Source organism: Pectinophora gossypiella, chromosome Z (assembly GCF_024362695.1).
Source record: "Pectinophora gossypiella chromosome Z, ilPecGoss1.1, whole genome shotgun sequence".
NCBI lineage: Eukaryota > Metazoa > Arthropoda > Insecta > Lepidoptera > Gelechiidae > Pectinophora > Pectinophora gossypiella.
Genome location: NC_065433.1, coordinates 4,661,678 through 4,681,841, shown reverse-complemented (window position 1 = coordinate 4,681,841; position 20,164 = coordinate 4,661,678). Strand labels below are relative to the sequence as shown.

The 20,164-nt window shown below is 38.7% G+C and overlaps 1 protein-coding gene across 1 annotated transcript in view; it reads left to right on the top strand.

Moving 5' to 3' along the window:
• Positions 1-34: 34 nt before the first annotated feature.
• The window catches only part of LOC126380074 (pyruvate dehydrogenase phosphatase regulatory subunit, mitochondrial), a 33,749-nt gene continuing 13,619 nt past the window's right edge, over positions 35-20,164 (top strand). The window contains exons 1-10 of the mRNA XM_050029269.1: positions 35-414; positions 1,014-1,226; positions 1,985-2,148; positions 3,672-3,805; positions 6,160-6,262; positions 9,044-9,145; positions 9,981-10,153; positions 13,227-13,419; positions 15,053-15,202; positions 16,394-16,554. Of these exons, the coding sequence (XP_049885226.1) occupies positions 155-414; positions 1,014-1,226; positions 1,985-2,148; positions 3,672-3,805; positions 6,160-6,262; positions 9,044-9,145; positions 9,981-10,153; positions 13,227-13,419; positions 15,053-15,202; positions 16,394-16,554 (1,653 nt within the window). The 5' untranslated portion in view covers positions 35-154. The remainder of the gene's footprint in view (positions 415-1,013; positions 1,227-1,984; positions 2,149-3,671; positions 3,806-6,159; positions 6,263-9,043; positions 9,146-9,980; positions 10,154-13,226; positions 13,420-15,052; positions 15,203-16,393; positions 16,555-20,164) is intronic.

Genomic DNA, 20,164 nt, shown 5'->3' with positions numbered 1-20,164 from the left:
GCATGAAAAAAAAAAATTGTCAAATAAACTCAAAACAAAAATGTCAGCGCCTGTGATCAAAGCTGAGCGCTCCGGCGGTTTTTATTTTTAGATTTTTTAATTTCATTTAACTCTTACTTGTTTATCGTGTGCTAAGACCAAATGCTAAGCTAAAATGTTGGCGCGGAGAATACGGAGTCGCTCATTGCTGACTTCGTGCATAAAGTCGGATCGATGTGTGGGGGTCGCATCTAGGCATATATCTAGTCTGCTGGATGCACTGAATCATCATGAAACCCTCGAGGGTTGTCTATCCACATTGCCTTCGAAGTCCAAGGTTGTAATATGTGGGGGAGGTGTGATGGGAGCTGCTGTGGCATACCATTTGGCCAAACGCGGTTGGGGAGATAAGACTATTCTCATTGAGAAAGAAACGTAAGTCCAATTTTCTTTTGCGCTGTATTATACCTAGTATACCTATATTATTTTAAATTATGCGAAATGCGAATTTGTTTAACATCTTTATGAAGGCTAAAATGTAGCTTTTCTTAGTTGTGGAAAATATTTATCAAATAATATTATAAGTATGTACTAAATTATTTTTTTATTGACCCTAAATTTAATAACTATTTAAATACTTTTTAGTTTTACTTCTCTTAAAGTGACCAATTACCAATGAGGGACTAGTTTTAGAATTCATACAGGTACATCATAATAAGGAGTTGTGTGTGATTGTAGTAACTTTTTACATAAATTGTTCTTTTTTCTATACATACAGCCACACCACATCCCTCTCCCACTAGTAACATTTAGCGAACTTAAACTTTTAAAAGGGTAAAAAGTGGGTAGTATTGGATTTTCATACACTTTTTCTTCCTGCTTATTTGTATGATAGTATTGTCATACTCTCTGCTCCCTTTTTAAAGAAAGGAGAGGGCACTTTCTGAGTAGTGTGTACAGATAAACAATGTATTTATAAACATTTTTCTTATTGGAACATCTTGTTGAAAGTCAAATATTGTTGTGCCATCTAGAATCGGTGCAGGGAGTCGTTGGCATGCGTCAGGGCTAGTTGGTGCATTCAAACCGTCGTTTGCTCAAGTCCGCTTGGCACAATCGTCAATACAGCTCCTGCAAGAATTGGAAGGAAAAGGATGGAAAACGGGATGGAAGCAGTGTGGGTCATTGCTGTTGGCACGGACGCGGGATCGAATGACTGTCTACAGGAGGATGAAAAGTCAATCTGTGTATGTGCACATCATGTTCTATGTTTAGTACTTAGACATAAACAGCCTGTATACATCCCAATGCTAGGCTCTGGTCTCTCCTTAATCAACCAAAGGGGAAGCGGAGCATAACCCACCAAGCTGCTCTATTATGTGTTGAGAGAGTTTTTACTACTAATAGTTGGGACTAACTAATTAAATCTCCCTATCCATCCATAGGGAAGGCCCGTGCCCCAGCAGTGGGGACATTAATGGGCTGATGATGATGAACTAATTAAAGGGAAATTTTGTACTTTGCATGTTTACTTATTTTTATAGCTATTGATTCTTCAAGTATTGGGATGTTAACTGTCGGCTAAATTGTTATGTTACATACTTTTATTGTTAAAATTTATGGATTATTTACAGTTGTCTAGTCTAAATTTAGACATCTAGAGTAAAATTTTATATTTGGAGTAATAAATCTGTTTATTACCCCAAAAAAAGTGTGTGAGCAATATTGAAGTTACTATTTTATTTTAAATTATTTACAAAAAAAAGGTACACCAACAGTTTTCATAATAAAACATTAAATTAAATAAAAGTTACATCAGGAATCAGACTATTTCATAAGTCAATTATAGGTGCACACAACATTTGCAGCATTTTTTACTATTATCTTCAATACAAAAGTAATTGCTTACACATTCTGGATGTGCACATCTATGCAGCATATGATAATATTGTTTGGGTATTGTAATGTTACTATCAGTATTAACATACCAATTATCCCTAGACAGTTCGTGGGGCATAAATTGCGAGTTGGTTAATCCGAAGAAATGCAAAGAGTTGTGGCCCATGCTCAATGTAGAGGATGTCCTCGGTGGCTTGTGGATACCAGAGGATGGTGTTGGAGACCCACATCTATTCTGCATGGCTCTCGTGAAAGAAGCTGTTGCTAATGGTAGGTACTCGTAAGCTTGGACACTGTCCACTATGAAACCTTGAAATTATTCAATAGCAGAGCCGTGAAATAAAAATAACAGAAATGCGCGACAAAACTTACGAAGAAAGACTCTCACTTCTAAACCTTACTTACTTGGATGGTCCTGTTGGAGTCTGGTACAGGACCATCCAGGCAAGTCCGCTATGGACTCCTTGGTTTGAGAATGCTAACCTCAGTAGGAAGCTATTGATTTCAGCTCTCAGGCTTCGTTCCGGACACATCCCAACAAATAAGTTTTATCATTTAATGGGTATTAAACCTTCACCTCTGTGCCATGTCTGTCATATAGTCGATGACCTTTACCACGTTTTGTTGGAATGTGCCCGGAATACAGACGTGAGAAGAAAGGTTTTTCGCTCTCAAGGTGTGATTTCTCTTGGCAACGGAGAAGTCAATTGCTGGTTGGCAGAGCCACTATCAAATAAGGCTTTTAGTTTATACTATCTGGTTGACCAATCCCTTGTCTAAGGGATAGGTACACGAAAGCACTTATGAGGCTGGCATGATCACACAGGGTGTTCAAAGCCTTGTTAAAAATAAGAATAAAAAAAAATAAATAAATAAACCTTACTACACTTGAGCAACGCAGAAAGCGAGGCGATCTTATAGAGACATATAAAATATTACATGACCATTACGATGTGCAACAATTAAAGGATATCTTTAAACTCAGCAAAAATGTGAATCTGAGAGGACATTCATTAAAGCTGTACAAGCCTTTGTGTGCTAGTAACCCAAAACATAATTTCCTGCCAAATTGCGTTGTGGACTCTTGGAATAAGCTCCCAGAATCAATAGTTAGTGCACCATCAGTGAACTCCTTTAAACGCAGACTAGACATTTACCACATGAACATTGATAATAGAAAATAACAATCTTAAAAACAAGTGCAGTGAAGTACACGCATCAGCTCTGAGCTGCTAGTGTACATAAACAAATATAATAATAACATAAGCTCACTTTATCCCAATTGGAGTAGTCAGAGGTACATCCAAGATGAACTAATTACCCACACCTCAGGGAGCTTTCTGTTAGACCAACGTGATTGATATGTATCGCCGTTTATAATGCGCGAGGCAGCTATGTTAGTGAAAACTGCACTTAAGATAAAGTAATAACTGTTTGGTGCAAATCCGATGTACCACAGGACCCCAGTGACTACTAAGTAATAAAAATATTTATTTTTATAGAACAACTATGGTGTTGAACAATTTTATTGTGTTTCTCATATCATTTGAAATACTCATTTCATTTTAAAATTATTAGCTATTATTTTATGACTTCTCAAATGGAAACACAAAATATTCAGTATTTAATCTCGTTTTTTCAATAGGTCCACTTAAAATTAGGGCGAAAATCTATAAGAAAAAACTAGACTGCTTAGCAATAAAGCCGTCTTTTTTCTCTGCATTTTTCTATATTTAAGGTCTAATCTGGTTGTACTCAACGTGGATGACACTATAATATACTTCTCCATCAAGGTGTGGGAGTCATGGAAGACTGCTCAGTGACTGCGGTGCTGTCCAAAGATGAGAAGGTATCTGGCGTGGAAACTACCCAGGGCGCTATAGAATGCGAATACTTCGTCAACTGCGCCGGTTTCTGGGCGAGAGAGGTAAGTTGTCTTCTAAACTTAGGTTTACATTTTGCTTCCATCGCCATTTTTTTTTGACGTGACTTATTGTAGATTTGCCGCAGATGGCATTAACTACTTGGCCGGACAAATGGGGAGCGCTAAAGGCTCTCACCCGGTACAATGTTTAAGACGACAGGCCTGAGGGTGCCCAGTTGGGCGCGAACCTCTGGTGCCTCTAGGTCCCCGGCGCGACGATCAGGATCGTGTAGACTAATATAGCAAAATGGCGGTTTTCCCAATATCGATGTGACCTTGACGCATCGGTCTGAGTTGATTGGGTAGTGTAATTACCGCTTCTTATATATAAATTCACGCCCGCATTTCTTATTAGGACGGGCAGAGTTACAAGCAATCAGAAGATAACTTGCGGTGTACAAAAATGTATGTAAGTCTGAATAGTATGTTGGAAATATTGCGTTCCTTGAAATCTAGGTGTTTGTTTATGCGAATAGTGCGTGTGGGTGTTATTAGAATGTGAATGTGTACGTGTAATCTTCTCTTCTATCGTGTGGGTTGTGAGGCGGATTACCAACCTCATCAACCCTGGTGTCAGGGTTATTATTGAGCCGCCAAAGGCCCCTGACATGGCTCATATAACGATTATTCACTTACATCAGTAAGTAGTAACCGGGACCAACGGCTTAACGTGCCTTCCAAAGCAGTTACTTTCGGACAATCAGGTGATCAGCCTGTAATGTCCTAACCAAACTAAGGATCACAAAGTGATTTTTGTGATAATGTCCCAACCAGGATTTGAACCCGGGACTTCCGGATCGTGAGCCCAACGCTCAACCACTGGACCACGGAGGCCGTTTGTACGTGTAATGATTCATCGCGATAAAAAGTATAGGGGGCCAAAAAGTTCGTTTAAAAAGCAATATTACTATTTGACATTATGTTGACATTGTGAATTTCAATATTGATTATTAGATGAATTGCTTCAATGTGGCGTTTGGGAAGATTCCCATAGTTATAATCCCTCAGAAATAGCGAGGGAATTCGAAATGACAGCTTTATTATTGCACAACGCAAACTCTTGATGCCGTCGATATGCGCAAAGACAGCAACAATAGGCCGCTGATTGTGCTTTTGTCCTGTATGCATATTCATCTGAATTGTGTGCACTGATGTATTTTTGTACTGCTGCTACTAGCATTTGAGTCCCGCGTCTGTCGTATTTCATTCGTGAGTTTCCATTAGAACTAATGTCATATATTTAAGCATTTTCAGTAAAAAATAAAGATATTGTTGTTATACTTCACATTTACAATAGATTTTCTTAATTTTTGAACGTTTTCGAAATATGTGCATTTAGGTATATCGTAAAAATCGACTGAAGGTTTGTATGCTTTTATCAACATGGTGGATCTTTACAATATGGGCCGTGGTAAGCCCAGTTGGAAGAATGCTTGACTCTTACTGTGACGTCCCAGGTTCGAATTCCAGCACGAGTCTACTAAACCAATGATTTTATAATTTGTTTTCGAATTCATGTTTGGATCTTAAATGATTACCTATTACGTGCTCAGCGGTGAAGGAAAGAATCGTGAGGAAACCCATATTCACGAGAAATGCTTTTCGGAGGTATGTGATCTTTATTGGGCTGGATTTCCCTTCGCGGGTTCGGAGGTCAGACAAACAGTCGCTTTTGTAACCGGACCTGTTAAATATTCAGGTCAGGTAAGCGGACCCCGTCAATATGGGATAACTATAGGGCATACGTGCTCCTAAACAGGAATAAAATTCGGAGAGGCATACAGACAAAACTAAATGTTACTTTCTAATAACTGGCACTTAAATATCATGTAGACAACAGTATTTAATATGTCCACTATAATGTCAGTTTGATTAGAAACAGTAAAGTATTTGTATATGTTATTATTTAAAATGTCCGAAATAGCTGCGACCGCTAGGCGGCGCTATTGTCGTGCACATTTCCATTGTTTGTATATCAATGCACATACTATAGTAACATATTATACATCAATGAATGGACATATCCAATACGGTGACGTAATATAGCGGCAACTAGGGGACAATTCCCGAATGCATCCGGCGTGCATTCAAAATGGCGGGTTTCATGATTTAATCTCGTGTTGGAGAGCTGTCGGTCGATTGCACTGCTCCGATTGCAATACTGCAATTCTAACGACTGTCTCACTAACGATACATATCGCTCTGGGCCAAAAAGAACAAAAGGAATTGAATGACAAACGAAATATATTGTAGAATGTAGCTTTAAATTGGAAAAGTAGTTCTTGCTTTGAAATCTAACGGATTAAGTAATAGAGAAATAGTTTAAACTTTTTGTTAAAGGGTCGATTTTGTTGCAGGTGGGTCAACTGGCTAAGCCGCAAGTCAAAGTTCCTTTGCTGCCCTGCGAGCACTATTATCTGCACACCAAACCTATAGAAAACCTTGATCCGATGACACCAGGTAAGGTGCTTAAGCGTTTCTATATACTTACTTTTTTTATCGATGACATTTGACCCTTTCTGCCTTACGGTGCTCAGTGCCGTGTTTATCAAAACTTATAAGAACACACGTTCACAAGCTATAAGTATTTAATTTAATTTTTGTTTTGTTTCAAATTTTTCTTCTGTACCTGTTTTGTTTATCTATACTTATAATAAATCTGTAGAGAGGTCAATTCTGTACATTAAATATTTTTTCAAAATAACTATCAGAGGGTGATAAGTGATCGATACTGATGCCAAAAATGCAATCAGTAAAATTTTTGTCTGTCTGTCTGTCTGTCTGTCTGTCTGTCTGTCTGTATGTTCCTTATAGAAACAAAAACTACTGGACGGATTTTAATGAAACTTGGTACAATTATTCTTCACACTCCTGGACAGGTCATAGTATACTTTTCATCACGCTACAATCAATAGGAGCAGAGTAGTGAAGGGAAATCCTTTTGTATGAAAAACCTAAACCACTCAAGTTAGACGTTTGAAATTTGGCATGCAGGTACCTTAGATACCGTAGAGGTGCACTAAGAAAGGAATTCCCGAAATTCCTACGGGAACGGGAATTAGCGGGAAAATCCTTTTGTATGAAAAATCTAAACCACTCAAGTTAGACTTTTGAAATTTGGCATGCAGGTACCTTAGATAACGTAGAGGAGCACTAAGAAAGGAATTCCCGAAATTCCCACGGGAACGGGAATTAGCGGAAAAATATTTTTGTATGAAAAATCTAAACCATTCAAGTTAGATGTTTGAAATTTGTCATGCAGTTACCTTAGATACCGTAGAGGTGTACTAAGAAAGGAATTCCCGAAATTCCCACGGGAACGGGAATTAGCGGGAAAATCCTTTTGTATGAAAAATCTAAACCACTCAAGTTAGACGTTTGAAATTTGGCATGCAGGTACCATAGGTACCGTAGAGGTGCACTAAGAAAGGAATTCCCAAAATTCTCACAGGAACGGGAATTAGCGGGAAATACCTTTTGTATGAAAAATCTAAACCACTCAAGTTAGACATTTGAAATTTAGCATGCAGATACCTTAGGTACCGTGGAGGTGCACTAAGAAAGGAATTCCCGAAATTCTCACGAGAACGGGAATTAGCGGGAAAATCCTTTTGTATGAAAAATCTAAACCACTCAAGTTAGACGTTTGAAATTTGTCATGCAGGTACCTTAGGTACCTTGGAGGTGCACTAAGAAAGGAATTCCCGAAATTCCCACGGGAACGGGAATTGACGGGAAAATCCTTTTGTATGAAAAATCTAAACCATTCAAGTAAGATGTTTAAAATTTGGCACGCAGGTACCTTAGACACCGTAGAGGTATACTAAGAAAGGAATTCCCGAAATTCCCACGGGAACAGGAATTAGCGGGAAAATCCTTTTGTATGAAAAATCTAAACCACTCAAGTTAGACGTTTGAAATTTGGCATGCAGGTACTTTAGTAAACTTAAAGCTTAGTTGCAACAGGATATTACAAAATTCCCACGGGAACGGTAGTTAGCGGGAAAAAACATTTGTATGAAAAAATCAAATCTAAATAAAAGGAGAAACTGACTGACTCAGTGACTGACATATCAACGCATAGCCTGAACGGCTAAATGTAGGCATTTGAAATTTGGAAGGGACATAGCTTAGGTACCGTAGAGGTGCACTAAGAAAGGAATTCCCGGAATTCCCACGGGAACGGAAATTAGCGGGAAAATCCTTTTGTATGAAAAATCTAAACCGCTTAAGTTAGACGCTTGAAATTTGGCATGCAGGTACTTTAGTTAACTTAAACCTTAGTTGCAACAGGATATTGCAAAATTCCCACGGAAACGGGAGTTAGCGGGAAAAAAACATTTGTATGAAAAAATCGAAACCGCGTAAGATAGATGTTTTCAATTCAATTCAATTAAATTATTTATTGCATTCCATGTAGTACAATGGGGTGTTACATAGGCATAGGAACTAAAACATGGACCCTGTAGGGCACAGCAACGTTGAAGGGAAGAGAGGAAGTGTGTATTAAAATTAAAACTCAATGAACAATCAATTAAAAAAAAATCAATTCAATCAATTGATTCAATCTAGCATGCATGCATACCTTAGTAAATATAAAGTTTATTTTTGGCTGTATTTTGAAAAATGAGAGTTATTGGGAAAAAAATTGTATGAAAAAATCTAAACTGCATAAGTTAGATGCTTGAAATTTGATATGCACTCCCACACACACAAAGATCTCTCTCTTAATAACACGCCACGCGGACGAAGTCGCGGGCAAAAGCTAGTTACTAATAAGAGTGTTACCATTTTAAAATAATAATAGCTACAAGTTACTCACACACAAGTACGTATAAATTATGTTTATGAAAAAAGTAGAGCGATTGTAAAATATACTTGTGAAATAATAAATAACTTAATGTATTTACAAAACAATTTTTTTTAGAAAAACATTCCTAGCTGTTTTAAGTCTATTTGTTTATAGGTAGTATGTTCATGTGGCGTTCTCAATAAACAGGGTCAAACCTCGTATTGTTTGTTACATAATTCATAATTAATAATCCTAAATAAGTCAAAACGAAAAATTACCTTGATTCTTGATCATCTTAGACTAGTTTCTATTTTATAATTTATCTTTAATCCAGTCATATAATCTCTATTGCTTTTTTATTTATAGATTTTTCTCTTTACATAGGAAGTCAATAGTTTGTAAAGATAAGATTGTAAGTGTACAAAATCCTCAAAAGTTATCTCTTCCAGTCGTACGCGATCCTGATGGCTTCATATACTTGCGTGAGAGAGACGGCTGTCTTCTAGCAGGCGGCTTCGAACCTGTCGCCAAGCCGGTCTACGAAGAAAAGAGTGAGTGGTGCTAATTCCTGTAGACACCATCTAATATTATTTTGTTATAGCTGTCATTTTCTAATCCGCCGAAAAGGAAAGGGACGGATGATTGACACCGCTCCGTCCGTATATAATATATAGACTCATTAATTTATATAACCCGAGTAAATCAATCTATCGGATTTTACGATATGTCCGCGGAAAAAAGTCGAAAAGTAAAATGAGATTGATTTTCGATCATCTTAGACCGGTTTATTTTTCTAGATCAGAATTTTATAATTTATCTTTGACTCAGTCAAATACCTTATTATGTTATGTGTTATTTAGTTATTTGATATAACGTGATCCGGGGGGTTAAAATGACCACATCAAATCAATTCATCTAACAAAGCAATATTGCAATTTGACATTTGCGCATATAATTAAGTGCGCAATGCAAACAAATGTCAAATAGCAATTCTGCTTTTTTAGATGAATTGCTAACGGCTTAACGGCCTCCGTGGTCCAGTGGTTGAGCGTTGGGCTCACAATCCGCAGGTCCTGGGTTCGATTCCCGGTGGGGACACATCACAAAAATTACTTTGTAGTTTGGTTAGGACATTACAGGCTGATCACCTGATTGTCCGAAAGTAAGACGATCCGTGTTTCGGAAGGCACATAAAGCCGTTGGTCCCGGTTACTACTTACTGATGTAAGTACGTAGTCGTTATATGAGTCATGCCAGGGGCCTTTGGCGGCTCAATAGTAACCCTGACACCAGGGTTGATTAGGTTGGTACTCCACTTCACAACCCACACGATAGAAGAAGAAGAAGAAGATGAATTGCTTCAATGTGGCCATTTTAAACCTCCAGTTGAGAACGCGGCGCAACGTTGCGTGGCTGAGGACTGGGACCACTTCCACGTGTTGCTGCAACAGCTGCTTCACCGCGTGCCTTCCCTGCAACAGGCCACGTTGCACAAGCTCTGCAACGGCCTCGAGGCATTCTCCCCGGACTGCAAGTGGATTGTTGGCGAAGCTCCCGAGGTAGGCATAAACCGTCGCCTTATATTGTAAACGTCATCGAGCCTTTTCGAAAAATCACATTTGTCACAGTTTTAATCTATGTAAAAAAATAGTCTCAATTTTAACTCGGAATAAAATAAATTAAATAAAATCTAAATTTTGTTGAAGAAAGTAACATCGGAATATGATTTATCAAAAAGGCGTTTACATGGTTTTTCGTGGTTGTACTCACTGACAATATTCATTGTTATATATGGAATCACACACACACACACACACACACACACATACATACATACAGGAGCTCTCACGTACATTCGCACACGCGCACCCACACTCACACAGATAGAGTATACCGCAAAGAAAGAAGAATAAAGAAGAAGCAAAGAAAATAGCACAATTCGTTTCGGAATGTCCGATGTCGTGAATAACGCTGTACAGTTCAGCTAAATTCGTGTCATCGAACATTCTGCGGCGAAGACCACTGGAGATTAAGAAGAAAGAAGAGTGGAAGTAGAAATTATTTTTGCGCGTTATGTGTAATTACCCTGAAATTGGCGAATTATTGCAAGATGTAATATTGCTCTAAGAAAATCATCTTGTTTGTGCCTCGATTAGATTGTTATGATTTTATTTTATGGCTTGCGAATAATTCTTTGTTGTTGTATTAAAGTAAAGAGCATAGCCCCTCCGGTTAATTGAGGGGAGGCCTATATAGTTATGTTAAAATAAGGATCACACTTGAACAGTTCTGGCGTTTGGCTTTGATCATCATCACCTCCTAAGCGTTACCCCGTGTTCACAGTTACTTATCTAACGTGAAGATTTGACAGGTCCGGTTTTTTTACAGAAGCGAAGCGACTGCCTGTCTGACCTAACCCGCGAAGGGAAAACTAGCCCAATACAGTCACAATATGGTCACATACCTCCGACACGCATGTTTCAGGAATGTGACTTTCATCACGATGTTTTCCTTCACCGCTGAGCATGTGATAAACATTATAAATCCTAACATGAATTCGAAAACAAGTTGGTAAATCATTGGTAGGCCCGAGTTGGGATTCAAACCTGTGACCTCACAGTGAGAGTCGTGTTATTTCGACTGAGCTACCACAGCTTCACGTGTCTACATATATTACGGACATATTTGGCTTTATTATACAGAGAGAGAGAGAGAGAGAGAAAGTATAGAGGTAGGTGTACGGTTCACGAGTACTAATATGTATACACTTTGAAACCATGTCACATTAATTTTTTGACAAATTAAACCGTAAGCCTCATTAAATGTTAAATATGGTAGTGCGACAGGGTTCTAAAGTGGGTACATGATATTGCTCATGACTATACAGAAGTGTGTAGTTTTTTTTTTTCATTGCTGTGCGCCTTGGTGAAGTTGGGGTGTAGGATTTAAAGTACCAGTGGAATCCATAAATTAGTCTTTCATAAATTAAAAAAAAACTTTTTTACGTTATTCCAACGATCTGAGGACATTTTATATTCCTATGAGTGCATTGGCGAGATCCTTCTTTTTGCTTCAACCGATCTTAACCGTTTATGCGAAATCTGTTTTGTTTTTCTGTGTGATTTTGTATATTATGTTACTGTAAAAACTCGAACTGCAGTAAATCCTAAGATATTCCAGTAAAACCTAAGATCTACCAATTCCTAATGGTAAATGTGTGTAACAACAAGGTGTTAGTGACATCGTAAATCGTAACGAATACTGAAGGGGATGATTCAGGCCATTCTGAGTTGGTATCAAGTGAAATTTTCAATTCTATACTTTTGCGATGTATCTTACACCCCATACAAGTACGTACAGGTAGCTATATAAATACATTATGGATGCTAGTTACACCGTAACGAATACTGAGGCGGATGATTCAGACCACGATTCTGAGTTGATAAAAAGTGAAATTTCCTCTCGGAAAATTCATGAAAATGTTATTGTATTTTTTAATATTTTCAGTTCCATACTTTTGCGACGGAAAATTCTGCTTGATATCAATTCAGAATCATGGTCTGAATCACCCATCAAAGTTTTCGTTACGATGTCACTAACACCCTGTATAGTTTGTTAATACCATCCTAAGTTACCCACACACGTCACGCCATAACACCTTGCGAAATGACGTAAATTCAAAAATGTTACATTGACCTTCAACAAGTTTATCCATGATAATTACGTTGAATAAATGATTCTGATTTCTGATTTCACGCTTGCTGTTGCATTTTGTATTTGTACATGTAATCCACTCGGAGTATCCACACACGAATTGGGTAAAATATAATAAAACGGAGTGGGTGGGTTCTTACGGATAATTGTCGATTTTTTTTACAGTGAATACCTACTGGGTTTTCTTTTCTAAGACCATCCCCAATTTGGTCAATGTACGTCCTTCCACCAACCCGTAATTGAGCGGTGGAGTATGCTCCGAACCCCTTCCGGTTGGTTGATTGAGGCCTATGGCAGTGGGACGTATATAAGCTATTTATGTTATGTTACATCCTTCTAGGTCTAGGTTTATGAGTATTGTTGTGTATTCATATTGCTATCCTTGTCTCGGGCGCATACGTCATCTGAATACAGAGCAAGACAAACAGTCAATGCAATGCAATCAGCCTGTACAGAATGACGGGTTATTGGCGAGCCAAATCATGGCAGTATATATGTACAAAAGGTGTACTCTACAAGTATTCGGATATTTACCCGAGCACCGGGTTTATAAGAATTATCCGTATAAACAAGTGTTGTATATTATTTTGTTTGTTTTAAGAACGTCTACGGCCCTGTGCCGAGCTTTTTCTTGTTTATTTATTTAATTAAAACACGTAAGGTTACAGACATAATTCTTATGAAATAATACACTTTTTGAGGTTCACACTGTGACCCAACTAAACGTATGCAAGTTATACAATACTATGGTGAGAAAATCTTGAAACTCTTGTAGCTTCTTTTCCCCGGCTATACAGGTTGTGAGAAACTGCAGTAAATTCAGACGGGCGAGAAGTTCGTTACGTAAAAATTGACGATTCAAAGTATAACTATGTCATACTGAATGAAGATATTTTTGAATTCGAATATATTTTGTAGATGTTCAACTACCACGTGGCGGCTGGTATGAAGACGGTGGGCATATCGGCGGCGGGGGGAGTGGCTGAGGCGACGGCGGACGAGATAGTCCAGAAATACACCAAGCACGACGTGTACGATCTCCACATCAACCGGTTCCTCGGCCTGCACAACAATAAACGGTTCCTGCGAGATAGGGTCAAGGAAGTACCAGGTGCGTTATCTATTTGACGGCGCGTTATGCGTTAGTAATAAACGGGCTCGCAAACTTGATGAGGTTGGTATTCCACCTCACAACCCACACGATACGAAGAAGAAGTAATCGAAGACAACCTGTATACTTCCTAGCACGTTGGTCTAACAGAAAGCTCGGTGAAGGGTCATCATCATCACCAGCCCTATAACGTCCCCACTGCTGGGGCACGGGCCTTCCCTATGGATGGATAGGGAGATCGGGCCTTAAACCATCACGCGGGCCCAGTGCGGATTGATGGATATTAACGACTGCTAATGCAGCCGGGACCAACGGCTTAACGTACCTTCCGAAGCACGGAGGAGCTCGAGATGAAAACTTTTTTTTTGTGGTCACCCATCCTATGACCGGCCTTTGCGAAAGTTGCTTAACTTCAACAATCGCAGACCGAGCGCGTTTACCGCTGCGCCACCGAGCTGCTCCGGTGAAGGGTACTTAGTTCATATTGCGAAACACTGTTTCTGTCATGCAGTCACATAAACTCTTTATTTTTCACTTTCCTTCCACCGACTGCAATTGGAATACCATTGTATTTAAGTTTATAAATTATGTCATACAAACTGGATTAAAAAAAAGAAAACATAAAACAGTAGGACTAGGGCCCTGTGCTGTGGGAGGTTTTCTGGCTTTCCCTCAGCGTTACAGATTCCGATGTGGTAGTGATTTTACAGCCAGTTACATAATATGTAATTTAATTTTTGACGTTCAAAAAGCGCTAACTATGTAGGCCAATTTTGAAAAATAAATATTTTTGAATTTGTGCCTCTGACTGCCCCAATTGGGTTATAGTCGTGAGCACAATAATCTTAATTACCTAACGAACACTGATCACCATAAGCACAGTTAGGATACTCCGAAAATCTCATTCTTACCATCTGCTGCCTTACGCGTAAGTGCGAGCGAGACAATAAGCGAGGCTGTCCACGCTCTCTCTCTTACTCCTTAGCGGCTTACGGCTATTGGCTAAAGTAAAACCCAGAGACGGTAATCGACCCACTAGAGTCGATTAATTCTTTCAAATATTTTTCCTCTCAGACGACGCCCTGAGCCGAGGTTCGCACCCAACTGGGCACCCTCAAGCTTGTTGTCTTAAACGTTGTACCGGGTGAGAGCCTTCAACGCTCCCCATTTGTCCGGCCAAGTAGTTAATGCAATATAATATCTGCAATAAGTCACGTCAAAAAATATATGGTGCACACCCCATTCGGAATCACAGGGTCATGAATTTATATATTACATAATAATGGCGAGGAATGTATTTAATCATCATCATCATCAGCCCATTAACGTCCCCACTGCTGGGGCGCGGGCCTTCCCTATGGATAGATAGGGAGATCGGGCCTTAAACCATCACGCGGGCCCAGTGCGGATTGATGGTTATTAACAACTGCTAATGCAGCCGGGACCAACGGCTTAACGTGCCTTCCGAAGCACGGAGGAGCTCGAGATGAAAACTTTTTGTTTGTAGTCACCCATCCTATGACCGGCCTTTGCGAAAGTTGCTTAACTTCAACAATCGCAGACCGAGCGCGTTTACCGCTGCGCCACCGAGCTCCTGACTATTGTATTTAATATTTTTATTTATCTTTTTTAGGTGTCCACTACGGTCTTCCATACCCGTTCCATGAATTTGAGACGGGGCGTAATCTCCGCATGTCACCGATCTACCCGACCCTCAGGGATAATGGCGCGGTGTTTGGCCAAGTCATGGGCTATGAGAGGCCTACTTGGTTCGAACACGTCGGTAAGTACTAGACATGATTGGGAAGCTACACTAGACAAGTCAATAAGTTGAAATCTACATGTAACTGTGGACTTATCGATCTAAGTAATTAGTCATCATCATCATTAATTTAAAAGCCACAATCTTGTCGGTGTAACATTCTCCATACTTGTCCATTCTCAAAGGCCAATTGTTTCACTTTCTTATAAGACGATTCCTGTAAGTAATATTAGTACCTGTTCAGTATTCTAGATTGATAGCGCCGGTGTCGGGTTTAAATGACGATACATAGATATAACGAATTTCGCATGGACAGAAGGAGGACTCGGTGTAATGATTACCAAACACTTCAGGACCCCGATACCGACCCCGCCGGCGTGGTCGACGATTTCCCTCATTCAGCGCTTATCGCTATCGACCCACTAGGGTCGATTAATTCTTTCAAATATTTTTTCCTCTCAGACGACGCCCTTAGCCGAGGTTCGCGCCCAACTGGGCACCATCAGGCCTGTTGTCTTAAACGTTGTATCGGGTGAGAGCCTTCAGCGCTCCCCATTTGTCCGGCCAAGTAGTTAATGCCATCTGCGGAAAATCTACAAAAAGTCACGTCAAAAAAAAAGGTGTAATGATTAACACGCTCGTCTCGGCTTCACAAGAGCTGCGGGTACAAGTCCCGTCCGAGTCAGATTATTTTTCGATTTTTCTCTTTGTGAGGTTCCATAAGCACGGAATGCTATAAAAACGAAAATCATTTACTCTAGAAAAGTTGCGAGATGTTTGCTCTGTTTATTCATGTTAAACTAGATTTCCCGCGGCTTTGTCCTCGTAAAAAGCATTCTGTGATGTAAGCGAAATCAAAACAGATATAGCTTATTAGGCGCCCCTTACACCTACAATAATATTGCACAATATTCTTTCATTAGGGATAGTATTGAAACATTGCGCAATAATTTAACAAAAGTTTTAACGAGCTTAATTTTTATTGTGCTATATTTTTTTCTAGCACTGTCTTCGCTTAAAAATACGCAGTATTTTGTATTTAATTTCAATTTTCGAAAGCGTTTGTTCTATATTTTTTTGGTCTTTGATCGTGTTGTGTAATTGAGCTCTATTCTTTAACACATATACGATTTTTTTTATTCAACAAAATTAGCAAGTTATTCGTACATTTGTAACTTCCACAAAAACATATATCAATTCTTCTCTTTCTAGATAAAAGCAAAGGCACCCCGCAAGAGTTGCCGTTCAAGATTGCTTACACGAAGACATTTGGCAAGCCGCACTGGTTTGACACGGTGCAACGGGAGTACTGGATCTGCAGGGAGGCGGTTGGACTCGCCGACTACTCTTCCTTCACCAAGATCGACCTTCAGGTATCGTCTTCTTCTATCTCGTGCGTTATGAGGTGCATTACCAACCTCATCAACCCTGGTGTCACTATGGAGCCACCACATGCCCCTGACATGGCTCATGTAATGACTATGTACTTACATCAGTAAGTAGTAAACGGGACTACTTACCTACGTACCTTCCCAAGCACAGATCACCTTACTTTCCAACAATCGGGTGATCAGCCTGCAATGTTTGTGATTTTCGTGATATGTCCCCACCGGGATTCGAAGCCGAGACTTTCCAACGCTCAACCACTAGACCACAGAGGCTCATGTTAAGGTGTAACGACATCCCAGACCCTCCACTCGTTCTTACACAGATGAAGACTCGTACACGAGACATATGCGTGTGTGACTTTGTGTAACGTACGTTTTTGTTACGAAAATCTGTGGTGGGGGACTGAACAACTTGTTGTACGGATTAATGCGGGTCGGAGAGTGATATGTACGTAACCCACCGGCGCCAATCACCGCCATCAACACGGCGTCTATGCCTTCTGTACGTAATACTTGGGCGCAACACATACGTACACGTTTTCGTACGAATTCGACTCGTGCGTACACGTACGTCAAAGCGCGCGCACCTCGTATCTAAATTAGTGATTTTCTTTGCGCTTAACAATATAAACGGAACATAATTTTATAATAAAGTGGGATAAAAACCTGAGAAACCGGAGAGACAAACGTTAATGGTAAGTGAAGGTAAAGTATACAATGAAAGGTAAAAGATGTTATTTAAAATTGTCTACGTCGAAATGTTCCTACATTCATTTGTAGTCTAATACTTATGTATTTGTCTTATTTGTTATGTTTATCTTTGTGCAAAAAAGTGTTGTGTATAGCAAGTAGCATGAGTTGGTGCACGCTGCGAGGAGTCGCTGAGCAATACGATGCGGACACGAGAGGTTGGAGGGTTCCGTGATTCTGTAACCATTTACAATATTCTACTAAACAACAGGACGTTGCTAATACATTCTAGATTAGAACAGGGTGGTTAAAAAACACATCGAAACAATTCATCTAAAAAAGCAATAATGCAATTTGCATATAAAAGTAGGTGCAGGTTTGAGATGTTTTTTTTTTAAGTTTATGGCCTGGAATCAAGTCCTTTGGGCCAGTAGGTTTGAGATGAATTGCTTCGATGTAGCCTTTTTAACCCTCCTGAATGCTGTGGACTAATGATAAAAAGCCCCGCCTGAATGGCTTGTCCTTTCACTTCAGTCGGTGTAATCGAAAGGGCGGATTTTATTCAAGAAAATGAGGCACTTTCCATGCTGCGTTCCTCAAAAACAGTATAGATGGCGCTGTACAGATTTTCCTTCGTTTAACCTTCTAATTTCATGGATAACAGACATGCATCTTTTATCTTTATTTTTGGGTATACATGATGACCCTTTTCATTACACCCAGGCACAATTACATCTTTCACCCATTATCATTCTGATCAAAATAAAGAGAAGCATTATAGGTAGCAACATAATTATTACATAATGTGATCCAAATATCAAGCAACAATTATTTTATGCTTTTGCCATTACATTGTAATTAAAACACATAATAACGGGTTCTTACCGCGTTTAAATGGGGATATGAGACTCCCGATATTTCGACACTGTTGCAAGTGCCATGATCACGGGATGACTGATGAGATTCAACAACAACAGCAACAGTGTCGAAATATCGGGAGTCTCATATCCCCATTTAAACGCGGTAAGAACCCGTTATTATGTGTTTTAATTGGGTCGTGTACTAGGTTCAAGATAAATTATGAAATTCTGATTACTAAATAAAGACACATCTAAAACTAACGAAAAACATTTTCTTTTTTCTATTAAACTTATTTATGAATTTTAATCAAGAAAAACGTAATAATAAGTCCGACATTTTGACACGTTTTTCTATGACGTCACAGGGTGCTTTTTCATACAAATTCCATAGTAATTTCGTGTTTTGACGTTTAGTAAAAAGTAACTGATTTGACTAGTTGGAAACTAGCCTATTATGATAATAACCGCGTAAACTTAAAACATTACATTGTAGTTTGGAATAATTATGTACCAGAGTAATGAGAAAATAGGTAATTCGCCATCTATTGTTTTTTGTCAACATAGCCTGGAAAGTCCCTCATTGCTACATAAATGTATTTTTTTTTATAAATTGGAATAGTACTTGATTTGATTCTATAAAGACACAGTTGGATCAAGAAAAGAAAGTGTGTTCGTGAGAAAAAATGAACGACCGACCCCGCCTGAATGGTTTGTCCTTTCACTTCAGTCGGTGTAATCGAAACAGCGGATTTTATTCAAGTTTTTTTACAACACAATGAAATAGAAAAAGCAAATTAAATGAAAATTATCACATCAATGGATTTGTGATAATTATCATTTGTTGGAATAATACATCGTCCAACAGTTTGACATCTTCAACCAAAACAGTATTAGTCAGTTCCAAAAACGAATTTTAATTTTAAAGTATGTTTTTATTGAGACACTATTTTATTTCGCCTTCATTTATTTTCCATATCTTTAGTTTTTTGAAGTGTTACAATCGTACGGTACCTAATAACACTTGCATACATCAGGCTTATTCGCGCCCACAGTTACATTACAATTCAAACGAAATTTTCATGTTCAGGATCCAACAGTTGCATCATAGAAGTGATCCATATATAAAGATGTTGCTGGGATGGAAAGAAGCTTATTTGAACCGAATATTACAATTTACCAGACATTTATGTATTTTATATGTTTTCGATCTCTATTATAAATAAAATAAAGTAACTTCTCACAAACATTTAAAATGTATCTTATGTGTAAAATGTAATATGTACACTTCTTTTTATTTGTGTTCTAAGTGTAATTTACTTAACTAGTTTTGGATACTAAAGTGCTTCGCAATAATTAGTTACTTGCACTGCCGTTTCTCACTTTAATTACTCTGTTGTAAGTTTAACATAACTGGTTTCTAAATTGGTAATTCGTTATTTCAGGCTCGAATTCATTCCCGAGGTGTTTGACTCCTACGTTATCGTTGGACAACCCAGACCGACCTTTAATAAATCGCATCAAAGTGTATAAAAATAAACCAATACATTCGATTTTTGAAGATCGTGAGCGACATCTATATTAAAAACAAATTACTTACTTATTATTAGAGAAGGGCCGACTACGGTTTCGGCCGACTGGGCGATTAGTCGGCATCGGAAAGTCGTAGGGAAATACTATGTATTTCTGAATTTGGAAATAGGTATACTTAAAAGAAACTATGCTACCTAGGCGTGATGACTGTTCGTTTATTCGGGACATCATCTATAGACGTTCTGTCCTAGAATATGTTAGTTCTCTGTGCCTCAATTTGTGTTAATTTAGCGAATATATAATAATAGCTTTGAGCGAATTTCCAGGCCAAGTTCAGAAAAAGAAAATAGCCTGGAAAGCCCATTCATGTGCAAATCGTCCTAGAATGTGTTAATTTACTTCATGTGTAGAGATTAAGTGCTTATAATGTAATTGCTTATGTGCTCTTGTACAGTATCTTGATCATTATTGTCATGTGTCATGATTTCCACAACATTACTAGACTTGTAACTGTA